This window comes from Erythrolamprus reginae, chromosome 1 (assembly GCF_031021105.1).
Source record: "Erythrolamprus reginae isolate rEryReg1 chromosome 1, rEryReg1.hap1, whole genome shotgun sequence".
Lineage (NCBI taxonomy): Eukaryota > Metazoa > Chordata > Lepidosauria > Squamata > Dipsadidae > Erythrolamprus > Erythrolamprus reginae.
Genome location: NC_091950.1, coordinates 213,609,907 through 213,622,622, shown reverse-complemented (window position 1 = coordinate 213,622,622; position 12,716 = coordinate 213,609,907). Strand labels below are relative to the sequence as shown.

Sequence of the window (12,716 nt, the reverse complement as noted above, 5' to 3'; positions counted from 1 at the left end):
CCCTTCGAAAAGGGGCAACTCAGTGAAGGAATCAGCGGCATGTGAAAAGCCAGGGGCCGCCATTCCGGGAAGCTCCCGACGAGAGCAGGGCATCGTCCTCGGGCAAAGCAAGCTTCGACCTGCCCCTTCAAAGGGGCCGACGGAAAAGAAGGTGTGGACGGCGACGAGCCGGAGTAAATATTCTAGGTCAGAGGACAAAAGAATCTCTTCCGACCAATCAGCTCCTTTCACGAGGCACTTTGTCACATTCAGTTCCATTCCGCGTCCCTCGGACGGTACCATTTCGCTTGGGTGGGGCCCTGTCGTGCTTTTTTTATATCTCCAGCGCCGGTTAGTTAAAAGGCGGATATAACATACGACGCGAGGCTGAAAAGATTCCTCAGCCGACCGTTTGTCCGGAGGTCGGCGTCTCTCTTCTATGCTTTCCTTGCGCCGTCCTTCACACTCTTTTTTCTCCTCCCCCTCACGAGGAGAAAATGGATCGGTCCACCCGGCTATAAAAGCGCGATGCGGCACATGCTTGCCTTCCATAGAGGGGGAGCGTTTGCCAAAGGAGTTGGCGCGGAGGGGGGCAGTGAAGTTTGCCGCGCTTACTTTCCTGGGGGTCGGTGTGCTCACTAGGTGGTAGGGGAGAACGAGGAGAGCAGCAAAGCACCTTTAGTGGTTGTAAAATAACAAGGAACGAGAGAAAGCGCTCCGCTTTCTTTTCCTCCCTCGTTTTTTTTCGGTGGAGCTAAGCGCGCTGTGAGAAGCAGGGGAGGAGAGAAGGAGGCTGGACTGGTTTTTCCCTTCCACCGGCAGGGGCGGAAATCGCAGCTGAAGCCGGCCAAACTCTGTGTCTGTATGATAATCGCAGAGCTCAGGCTGCTAACCCCCAACCCGGCTTTATAGATTTATCTGCGATCACCCCCCTTCCCCCCATTAAGAGTTCAGCCAGATTGAGCTGTGTGTGCGCGCCTTGTCTCTTTAAAAACAACAGACTTCTCCCCTTGCCACCTCCAGCTGTACATATAATTATTCTTTTTTTTCTTTTTTTTTGAAAAGCTGGTCAAACTCGCACCCCGATCCCTGGTTGCCCTCTGATACCCAGTGCTCCGCTGGGGAGGGGATGGTTTGTCCTGCTCATTCTGGCCCCGCAACGCCCGCGTTTTCCTCCTGAGCAAGTAGCATGAGCATGGCAAACGAAACATATCTCTTCATAAAAGATATAAAGCCCGGACTGAAAAATATAAATCTCGTCTTTATTGTACTGGAGATAGGTAAGTGGGGGTCCCTTGGAACCATCGCATTCATTGTTTCCCTCCCTCGGTCTCGCCTCTCCCGCCTCCCCTTCTTCCTATCTCCTTTTTCTAGCTCAGAAACTGTGTTGTGTGAGTTTGGGACACGTGGTTACTTTTCAGGGAAAGGGTTGGCAGTCCCACTGGTGGTGTACTCCACCCTTTTTTTTGTTTAAACTATTTTTAAATAGACTCATTCCAGATTTTTAGTTGTCTTCTGATTTTTTTATTTTAGTATTTTTCTGCCATCATTTCCAAAGCTTTTAAAACTCCATAATAACTTCCTAATCATATTTACAGGAGACAGTAAATTATGGTGACAGATTGTATTTATTGGGTCACTCTTTCCGGGTATGTCTCATCTGCTTGCTTGCCTTTTCTCTCTTTTTTTGGCTGTTTCCTGACAGGGCGTGTTACCAAAACCAAAGATGGACATGAAGTCAGGGCGTGCAAAGTAGCTGACAAGACAGGAAGCATCACCATCTCTGTGTGGGATGAGCTTGGCAGCCTCATCCAGCCAGGTGATATTATTCGGTTGACCAAAGGGTACGTAATGCAAAATAAGGATGATGTCAGGCTGAACTCAGTCTGGCTTGTTTGCTCTTGAAACAGCTTGTCTGCTACTTGGAAAGGCAGGGTTCCCGAACACGGACTAGGTAAAATCAGCACTGAAGCAGCTATGACTGCCATCTCTTTTGGGGGGAAAAGGGCAACAGTAACAGGAATTCTTTTCTTGCAAGGCTGTCATTAAAGTGGGAACAGAAAAGTGGTTGTGCTTTCTCTGAACTGGGTTTGCTTCAATTAATATACTGTACATAGGAAGAATTATTGGGCTGGCTCATCCCTTCGCCACATCTAACCCACAAATGACTGCTGACTGACAATACTTCTTCAAAGTTGTTCCAATCCCCTAATGCTTGATCCCTTTAACAGGAGGAGAAGCCAAGAGTGGCAAGCGGAAAGCGGGCCCCTGTGCCACTTCATCTCTTGGGAAAACACCTCTCCCTTCTGTGCTTACTCCCATGAACTAGATCGAGAGATCGGCTCCTGAGGGTAAGCGGCAGGCATAGGAAGGGGTTCACGCTTTCCACTAGTCTGCCCTCCCTCTCTGTCACACACAGTGCTTTGTATATGATTGGAACTGGCCCAGATATAAACAAAAGTGTTGTCTCTGGCTTGCTGTATAACAGTGGAGCCTTTCTTAACCACATGTTGGCCTTGACTGACCTCTTAAAGGGGCCTTCCCCAACCTGGTGACTCCCAGTTTTCCAACTAATATGACCACGGATCGAATTGGCTGCAGGTGGTGACACTTTGATGGAAGGGGGGGGGCGACTTAAGAAAATAGGTGACCTGCCCAGTTTTCTTGATAGTTTCTGGCCCATTTTGTAAAAGTGGATTGACTTAAGGGGTTTCTATAATAGAGAAACAAAAGCTATTCACTTCCTTTCTGTCCTTCCTCTTCAAGAACCAAGTTGAACATTGCAGTGGTAGAGCTCAGACTTGCGAAATGCTCAGAACTTGTGAAATAAAGAGATATCCAGATAGCAGAGTTTAAGTGACCTGATCTAATCTGGAAAAAAAAAATCCACAGTCAGATTTGTATGGGAGGCTGCTAGGAAATCTTAGTGCCAGAAAGCAAGGAATCCTATTTATATTTATTCGTCTTATGGGAAGAAAGCAGTGGAAATAACTTTGGTATTGTTGCCAAGGAAACAACATGGCATGTCATAAAATCGGCAAGAGTCAAGCTTGATCTAAGGGAGAGTTCACTTCTTTAAAAGACTGTCATAACTCTGAGCATGAGGATGAATCAGAACTGCTCTGCGTTCATATCTTCTCTGTTGATAGAGTAGTTTAGGTGGAAGATAGTTTTTGACTTCCCTATAACTGAAGCAGTTCTCTGCAGATGCAGGGAGATAAGAAGGCATTTGGTGGTATTGCTAATGTTCTGAACACTTCCAACTTCCTGAGCTTTTTAAAAAAGATCATGATAATTCATTTTATTTGCATGACTTCCCAGTAAAGACCAACTCCTGAAAGCAGCCTTTGGACAAAACCTGCTTGATTGTACTTCTCTGACCCTAACTTGTAAATTGTGGATCACACTGCTGGTTTTAAATTTACACCTCATTTTTTAGTATGTGAGTTTGCAGTAGGGTTTATTATGGAGTTTCCTGTCTTCAGGAAAATGGACCCTGTAAGGCCGCGACCCCTTAATACAGTTCCTCGTGTTGTGGTGACCCCCAACCATAAGTCTAGCACCAATTCGCCCAACAGAACTTTGGACTGATTGGCAGGAAGGTCAGAGAGACGCCCCCACTGTAAATGCCAGATTGGTCGGATTGTAAAAATATGTTCAAAGATGCCAGAATAGAAGCTTTAGTTCCTACTACCATGAGAAATTTGTCTTTTCCCAGGGTCTCAAGTGACCCCTGTGAAATGGTCATTCGACCCCCAAAGGGGTCCCAACCCCAAGGTTGAGAACCACTGCTGTAAGGTGAAATTTTCCAGATTGTTTTTTTTTAAACAAATAAGGGCAATGCTTTGGTGTCTTTACACAAACTGTAAATGCATTGCCGGTTAGTATAAAAAAACAAGGACTTAAGCTATATTACGTCACATTGCTGTTACCTTGACCTTCAATGACTTTTTATAATTAATTGTTTGAACTTTATTTTTTAAATGTTAGAAATTGAAAACACAACATATATCCTGGTCAAATTGCATCAGCTATGAATTTTTTGAGAAGAATTTATGAACACAATAGGATGGCTCTTCTTACATAATACTTGTAATGATGACGTATTTTGAGTAGAAAAAATACTTTAAAAAAGTAGAAAATCAGTGATGTGTCAGTGAAGAAATAACAACTCTGGTTCCCGTTTGCACCACTGTTCTACTAAAGCCTTTGGTCAGTTTTGCACAGTTATTCTTATGTAATTGGAGGAAAGGGTTTTAAGGAATTGCTGATGGGTATTGTATTGGCACCCCCCCATGCTCTGGATCATTTTTTCCTTCTCTTAAATCCAATTCAGCAGTCAGCTCGTTATTAAGACTTGTCCCTGGCTGCCCATTCAATTAGAATGGTCTAATACATTTTTCCTGAGGTGTTTTCTCTTTGCATATTAGACTACAATTATCCACTAGTGAGATTCATGCAATAAGTAGTTTGGAGTTAAACTGAGATGATTTGTCTTCAGATCTTTTTGTATATCAAGTTCATAATGTCCTGCTCAAGACATAAGACTATCCCTTCCAGTATAATTGGCTTTATAATCCTGCAACTGCAATGAAATAGAATAACCCTACATCAATTTCCACATTTAGCGTTCCTTGGACAGAGGCATGTGATTTATTCCGAATGAGGCTGGAACATATTCTTTGACTTAAAAGACAGTCATGGCCGCTTACTTAAGAACAGTAATGCAAGACATGTTTCTGTATCACTGGGCAACCAGATTTAACCCTTCGGCTAACTTGTAAGCCTTTCAAAGGGCAACTTGGTGCAATACCATATTAAGAGTTGCTTTCTTACATGCATTTTAGCAGAACTCGTATATAACTCGCCCAAAGAGATGGATAACTTCTTTGAAGACTCAACACTTTGGCCACCTGTGCAAAAGTTTTAGAAGCGATATTAATTTTTATAAGCATACCATATCTTTCTCCCCTTTCTATCAGTCTCAACGAAATGAGCTATTTTGTTGACTTATGAGTCTCAAGGGCCAAACGGAGGCATAAAGTGGAATGCAAATTTCAGTTTTTAGTTCTTTAACTTGATAAAATGAAGTTACCCAATCGGTTCTTAATTACAACCAAAGTACAGAAGTCAGCCATTGATATAAGGCAAATCCAAGTTTAATGTTTCAGTACTTTAAGTGTATTTTTATTGCATTGATGATGTGATAGCATATCATGAGGGATGGCTTATATTTTATCCTGATAAAACTTGTACCGTCACCCGATTCTCTTCTAGCGTGTCTAATGGAGAATGTCTTTAATCAGAATAGAGATGAAAGAGACCTTGGGAGGTCTTCTAGTCGTATCCTCTGCTTAAGCAGGAGGTCCTATACCATTTCAGACAGGTGGCTGTCTAGTCTTTTCTTTAAAACACTCCAGTGATGAAGAACCCACAACTACTGATGGCAAGTTGTTCCACTGGTTAATTGACCTCATTGTTAGGAAGTTTCTTCTTAATTCCAGATTGTGCCTCTCCTTGTTTAATTTCTATCCATTCCATAATGCTGCTTGTGTTTGTTTGCTTAGGTATGCCTCTCTGTGGAAAGGATGCCTTACGCTTTATACCGGAAGGGGAGGTGACCTGCAAAAAATTGGGGAGTGAGTATCTCATTTTGCACATAATCTGTTCATTGGTTGAAGCCTGATAGGTAAGGCAAAATCCAGGCCTTAAGGGAAACAGTCTGCCATTTATTACTCCTCTGTGGTATTGATCCAACATTATTTGCTTTTATTCTGCCTGAAAATGGGATGGGGGAATATAGAGCTTGGGAACTTCAACTTCAATAGCTAAGAAATGGCATCTTGATCAGTTTTTTTCTATCCAGCATAATTCCTGTCTTTTGAGTATAGTTGTAAGCAGGTAAGTTTAGCCATTTGTTAGGTTAAGACATTGTCACTTTCAAGGACTTGCAGCATGAAAATCTGAAGTCCTCTATTTATCCACAGGCCAGGTACGGTAGAGGCAGCCGCAATGCGAGCTTCCACATCCTACTCTGGTATTGAGCTCCACTCTGCCTGGAGGAGCCAGCCTCTCTAGGGGTGTAAAGGTAAATTTCCCCCTCTATAGGTTCTAATTAAGGTCTCTCAGATCTACTGTGTCCTGAATCAGACTGTTGGCTTGTCTTGCATTTATCCACCTTGTGTAGGCTGTTCTTCGAGACCTGTAGTAAAACTTTAAAAGCAAAGAACTGGACCTGTTCAGTTTTTTTTCTTTTTTACTTTAGTGGCTGGTTCATCTCGACATGAATGATGATGGGAGCATTAGTTGATCATCAGAGGTTTAACCCTGTACTGAAGATGTATTGAAAATGTTCCTTTCTCCTTGCATTGTGTCAAAATGCAAGGGGAGAATTCTTGGCATTCCGCTTTCTGTGAATTGGGCTAGCTATGTATATTCAATAAAAGAGGATGAATGTGCTAGTGACCCCCATTCAAACTGCTCAATGATTGGTCCATAATTCATCTTCCAGTCATTCTGTCATAATCATGCATTGTGAACCAGGCTAGATAGGAATATTTAGGGAATCGTTCTAATAGTTGAAATATTAAGTGGCCTCTGTGTGAATATATTCATAGTCTAAATTAGGCAATGTGACCTCTGATTATTCACAGGACATTACCTTCCATTAGATCTGCTTCCATTTTTTTTTAAATTAAAGCAAAAAAAAATAAATCCAAATGCTGTTTTGGATTTAGAGAAGATTAGTATATATTTTTAAAAGAGATGGCTATCTGATTTTAGTTTGGAGAGGCTAAGTGACTTTACAGCACTCTCTTAAGAAGTTTATGGAGTCAGCATATTTCCCCCAACAATCTGGGTCTTCATTTTACCAATCTTGGAAGGATGGAAGGCTGAGCCAACTTTGAACCATTCAGAATCAAACTGCTGGCAGCTGCCAGTCAGCAGACGTAGTTTGCAATACTGCATTCTAACCACTAAGCCACCATGGATGTTGTCATAAAAGGAAAAAAAGTGGCCACAAGAAGTTTTGTTAGAAAATAAGCATTGCAATGGAAACAGCATAGGGTGGGTATTTTAGCAAAAACAGGGCTGATTGCCTGATCGTCTGGATTTAGAGAAGATTAGTACAGTATACATTTCTAAAAAAGACAGCTATCTGATTTTAGTTTGGGGAGGCTAAGTGATGCCAGAGATTGAAATACATTTGTTTTGGATTCTGCTGAGCGCATTGTCACTTAATAGATTCTACCTCGCAGTAGACTCGGACCCAAAATACAATTGTTCGGTAGAAGAGGTTTTAACGTGCAACTTAATATGCAGAATTTTGGGGTGCACTTACATATTTTTGGAATGTTAACTTGATCTTAAAACACTTCTCTTTGGAACTTGTTGCACACTAGCTTTACTGTGTCTTCTGTGTATGGCAAGTTTTGGTACAAATGAGGCATTCATGACTCAGTGGAATCTCCCTCTCAGGGAAACGTACAAAGGGTTGTAGCCTTGGTGTGTATGCTTCCGCAGAAATGATTAGAATGTTAAATACACAGGCATCTACAACAGAAGGAAGTGGGATCTTAGAATTGCAACCTTAGAAGCCAGTCCCATGGTTTGTAGAAGACTTAGTTTTTTCGGGGCCTAAACTTTGGATAAGCTAAGACATCGAATTTGAGGACTGTATTTCTCATTTGTGGTCTTGTAGCCCTTTCTGGCTGCCTCTGAGGTTTATTACCGGAAACTGGATAGAAGTTGCATAAATAGTTGCAGCAAGAAACTTCATTCTCTCATAAGTTTGTTTTTCTGTACAGGTTCTGCATGGTGTATTCAGAAGTGCCCAACTTCAGTGAACCCAATTCAGATCACCCTGGGCAGCCGAATAAAGTGGTAGGTTTGTCACATGCAGCTCCATATATATTTGCATCTCCATGGGAGATGCATGGGAAGAATGGGCTTTTAAATGACTGGGGGTGGAGCGGAATATAACTTTTTCAAAAATGTTTGTTTTCTTAATACTTCCCCCCCTTTTGCATTTCTTTTTCAAGGCACAAGGTGAGCAGGCTAATAATTCCATTCTGTCAGCTAATTCGGGTACTTGTACTTTTGGTCCAACTGGTAAGTAAATGTATGGGAAGTAGGAGAAAGCATGGAATGGCTATTTGGGAAGATGCTTTCGTTTAAATTGTGGTTGATTTTAAAAAGCAAAGCTAAGAAACTACAATTAGCTTTGGCTTGATCCTGGATTAACCATAATTATTAAAGCCAAATTTGATGATGATGATGATGATAATAATAATAATAATTTATTAGATTTGTATACCCCCCCCCCTCTGAAGACTCCGAAGATTCAAACTTAAACAGCAAGTTGACTTTACCTTCCTAGCTCTGGACTCGTCACTAATAATGACCCCAAAATCATTGACTGAGATGGGAAGCTATAGAAATGAAATAAAATAAATTAAAATAATAAATCCAAATGTTTGCTAGACAAATCTCGGAGGAGTATTCAATGCTCATTGTCCAGTCACATTTTGGTAATATCAGTGTCAGTTTACCTCTTCAATTCCACAATTTCATTTCACAAATAGGTTATGGACAGACCAGGTATCTTGATTCCTTCAGTATAGCTCCATATACACAAACCATTTTATCGGGGCAACTTGCTGGGGAGAACATATAGGGAACTGAGTTTAAAGAACCTCAAGTTCCTGATCAGAGGACGCAACCCAATTTATTTAACTGAAAGCTTGAATCAATAAAAAAAGTTTCTTACTGCATAATCTTTGTAAGGAAATTGTTCCCGGTAAGTTAACATCCAGTAAAGATTTTGCACCATCGTGTTAACAACTTTTAAAATGTGTGAACTTCAACTCCCAGAATATCCCAGCCATTGTCTTCAAGCCCCCACATTTTAAAAATTGCTGAGGTTAGAAAACAGACTTAGATGGTGATATGCTATGTTAACTTCTTTTAATTAATTTTAGTGCCTGTTTATAGATTTAGCAGGAATTACCTGCATTACACAGAATCTCTCCCAAGATCCTGCTATGTCATTAGGACCGCTTGTTTTTCTGGTGCATTGATTACCATTGCATGGCAAGTGGTCTCTTGGGGCCTTGTGGTCTCCACTGGTGATTTCTCCAGCTCTTGGCAACTTCATGCTCCCTAGTTAGGAAGTGGCTCTTTTGAGCATTGGCAGTCTCCACTGCTAAAGAAATGTGGCTTGAGAAAGTAAAAAGTTTTGATGGCAGTTTTAAAAAAAACGTTTTCTTTTTTTTTCTTTTCAGGAAATGGTTTGCCGACTGGATCAGAGTTGAGTGGATTGTCCAATGCTTATAATCATGCCCCCACCTATGCAGGTTCTGGGAGGTCTGGTGGACGGGCCCCCGCTCCTCTCGCCCCTGTGTTGTCTAACAATGCTCGTCCCTTACAAAGCACAATGAGTAATGGGAGGGACCCCCGCAGAGCCTCCAAAAGATGACGAAACCAAACTCCACCCTGCCCGTTTAGCCTCGTTAGCCTACTTGAACACTTGCTGCACTTTAATTTTGGTTTACTGTGAAAACATTCGTTCTTTCTGATTCTCGCCCTTCCATTGTCCAGACGTTCTCACTTCTCTGCCCCCCCACCCCGACTGGCCCGCGCCCCGATTCAAAATTCAGTGAAGCTACTGATCATGCGTCATCACCTCAGAAAGAAAACGTGTGGAAATATAGAAGCCTGTTTGAAAATAGATGTCCTTGTTAAATATTAGTTGACGTTTTCCAAAAGGTGGCCCAGTTTTGGCTGAAGAAGTTATTTTTACTTTGGGTTTAGTTTGTGTGATGCAGCCTTAAGATGTTTGCTATTTCCTTTCTGCTCCTGAGACTGACACACATCCCACTTGGTGGGAGCTTGTGATAATTGGGGTGGGTGGGGGTGGAGGTGCCGAGGGGTAGGAAGAAATTCCATCTAACAAGCCAGTTCTCAATTAAAAAAATTCTTAACAATAAGTGCAGATATCACTGTCCAAGCTGGTTGACTTGTTATTTGGTTGGGGTTGATCTCATAGCAAGAGTGACATGTGTCTTGTCAAAAAAACAACAACCAACATACACTGATAAGAATCCAATTTACATAAATGGAAACCCCAGACTTTTTCCAGATATACTGCCTTTGAAAAATGCCACAAATCTCTCAAACATATTTTTTTAAAAATTACCCTTCTCAGCGATTTGAAGGTTTTTTTCATATTTAAAAGTAGGTTATTTTGTGCTATAGATCTTTTCTTGGTGTCCCTATTCCCAGCTCGTATGTAATCTGGAAACAACCTTTGCCAGTTGATTCTGCAGATTGCTGCTTTAGAGGAGCCCTGCTGATCTCAAGTGGCAAGTAGTGGTTTTCAAGATGGTTTACGTGCAGGGAAGAGAAGAAAGGAAAGATTTCCTGTACACAGCCAAAAGAGTGTTGCACTGTTTCCGTCCCACTTGGCCATGAGAATATTTAATCTCAAGTCTTCCAAATTATGCAGGACTGTTCTCAAGAGGTAAATAATTAAAACAGTTGTGGCACACCATTCTTTTTATAGGTGAATTGTGAGGGATGCAGTATATAAGAAAGGGCAAGGGCTGATGTCTCAACAGCATGATGTTTTCATCCTTTTTGCAAAAGAGGATTCTTCGGATACCTTGAGCCTCCTAAGTAAGCAGCATAAATCTCGCCCTGGCAGCTGCAGTGGAATGCTACAAAGAAAAGGTGGCTGTGATCAACGGCAACATTTTCTTTTTATGATAACCATCAATTCTTAAGTGCCTGTTTAAACCAGGGGTCTCCAACCTTGGCAACTTTAAGCCTGATAGACTTCAACTCCCAGAATTCCCCAGCCAGCTTTGCTTTAAAGCTGCCAAGCTTTGGAGACTCCTATGTTAAACCAATGCTTTTGCAGTTCTTAACTTTATGTGATTTTCTGTGTGAAAAAAGAGTTGACCCTAACTCAATTGAAATTTTCAGGTTGCTGTGTTTGGGAAAGCAGAATAACACTGGCACTAATGCTAACGTTTATGGTTAAAACCATTTTGTAATTATTCCTGGTAGCGATAAAACTATCCAGTCTTAAGATTATGATTTGGAATATATCGAAATAAGATGTCTTATTTTGATATATTCCAATAATCATAAGATTATTGAATTCTATAGGATGACTGAATTTTCCACCCTTTTACCTTTTGGATGAAGTTTTCATAATTAGATTTGCACTAAGTGTATTTTAAGAAAGAAATAAACCTTCATGGGTTGTTTTTTTAAAACTTGTTTAAGAAAAACAGTTGGAAGCAATGACTTCTGTTTGTCCAGATTTACATGGACATAAACATAATTTCTAAATATAGAGGATGTAGGTATATACTAAACTTTATAACACATTTTGGAAGCATTTTTAAGCATTTCCCGCTGTCCTTTTTTAAAAATGGTAATGTCATGTTAAATAACAATAGTAGATGCTTATTGAAAGCTTCAATAGTATATGAACCGATTGGAAGGAAACATGGTAGATCTCTTTGAAATGCCCCAGCATACATACTATTTTATGTAATTTTGGATCTTGCATCTTGAAATGGAGAATGCCCATGACAATGTTTTAAGAATCTGATATGTTTCGTGAATAAAATCTAGTACTTGCAGATTTTCAATATCTTCACACCTTGTACAGTCATGTCTTAATATTTTGATAAGTGGAGGTATTGTGGAAAACAGTTCTTCCAATAGCTGCAAAAAAGAAATTGGAGGGTTGTTTTTCATAAGTTTAGGTGTGAATTGGAAAGTAGCTTCCTGCTCCTATAGAACTCTGCATTGTCTCTTTAAAAACCAAGCTTTAGGGTTTAACCAAAGCTTTAAACCAAGCTTTGCCCACTAATGTTGGCCCCTGTGAGTAGAAAAGGTAAATCTAATTCTGATAATATCTGCTGGTTCTCAAACCTTAGTGCATTGGGTTAACCAAAATTGGCTGATACAATATATGTTAAAGTAAATTGAACATTTGGCTTATGTAGTTTATGAGCCCTAATTGATAGCCTAAATACATTCCAGTATGATGAGAAGTTAAAGAACCAAGCATAATTTATTGGTTTTCATGGGCCACTTAAAACTGTTCTTAATTCTAAAGTAATAGCAATAGCACTTAGACTTATAACACTTTACAGCCCTCTCTAAGCAGTTTACAGTCAGTATATTGTCCCCAACAATCTGGGTCCTTATTTTGCCTATCTTGCGAGGATGGAAGGCTGAGTCAACCTTGAGCCTGGTGAGATTTGAACTGCCAAACTGCTGGTAGCCAGCAGTCAGCAGAAGTAGCCTGCAGTACTATAGCCTAACCATTATGCCACTGCAGCTCATATAATCCTATCTTTAAGATGTGATTAAATGAGCTGTGGTGGAACAGTTAAACCACCATCTTTATCCTGTCAAGTTATAATAAGACAAAAATAGCCTTGACTAAAGATGTTAGAAAAACATGAACGTTAAGAGATGTTTTTGTGTGATTTGAATATTGGGTGGTCATTCTATAAGTACAGTGCTGCCTCTACCTACAAACGCCTCAAGTTATGAACTTTTCTATAAGAACCGTGTGTTCAAGATTTTTTTGCCTCTTCTCAAGAACCATTTTCCACTTACATACTCGAGCCTCCGAAACTAACCGGAAAAGGCGGGGAGAACCCTCTGTGGGGCCTCTCTAGGAATCTACCCTCCATGTGTTTTCCCCAATT

General features: G+C 40.8%; 1 protein-coding gene across 1 annotated transcript; it reads left to right on the top strand.

Moving 5' to 3' along the window:
- The first annotated feature begins 525 nt into the window (after window positions 1-525).
- NABP1 (nucleic acid binding protein 1) lies at window positions 526-9,968 on the top strand. Its single transcript, XM_070732135.1, has 6 exons — window positions 526-1,259; window positions 1,685-1,823; window positions 5,547-5,618; window positions 7,788-7,863; window positions 8,022-8,091; window positions 9,264-9,968. Exons 1-6 carry the CDS (start codon window positions 1,169-1,171, stop codon window positions 9,455-9,457), a joined length of 642 nt encoding a protein of 213 aa, XP_070588236.1. The 5' UTR covers window positions 526-1,168; the 3' UTR covers window positions 9,458-9,968.
- The last annotated feature ends 2,748 nt before the right edge of the window (window positions 9,969-12,716 follow it).

Excerpts from the sequence above, each read along its gene's own strand:
- NABP1 (XM_070732135.1), top strand. The coding sequence starts at position 1,169 with ATGAGCATGGCAAACGAAACATATCTCTTCATAAAAGATATAAAGCCC. Across the intron at positions 7,864-8,021 it reads CTGGGCAGCCGAATAAAGTG|GCACAAGGTGAGCAGGCTAA; the intron begins GTAGGTTTGTCA and ends TTCTTTTTCAAG. Across the intron at positions 8,092-9,263 it reads TTGTACTTTTGGTCCAACTG|GAAATGGTTTGCCGACTGGA; the intron begins GTAAGTAAATGT and ends TTTTCTTTTCAG.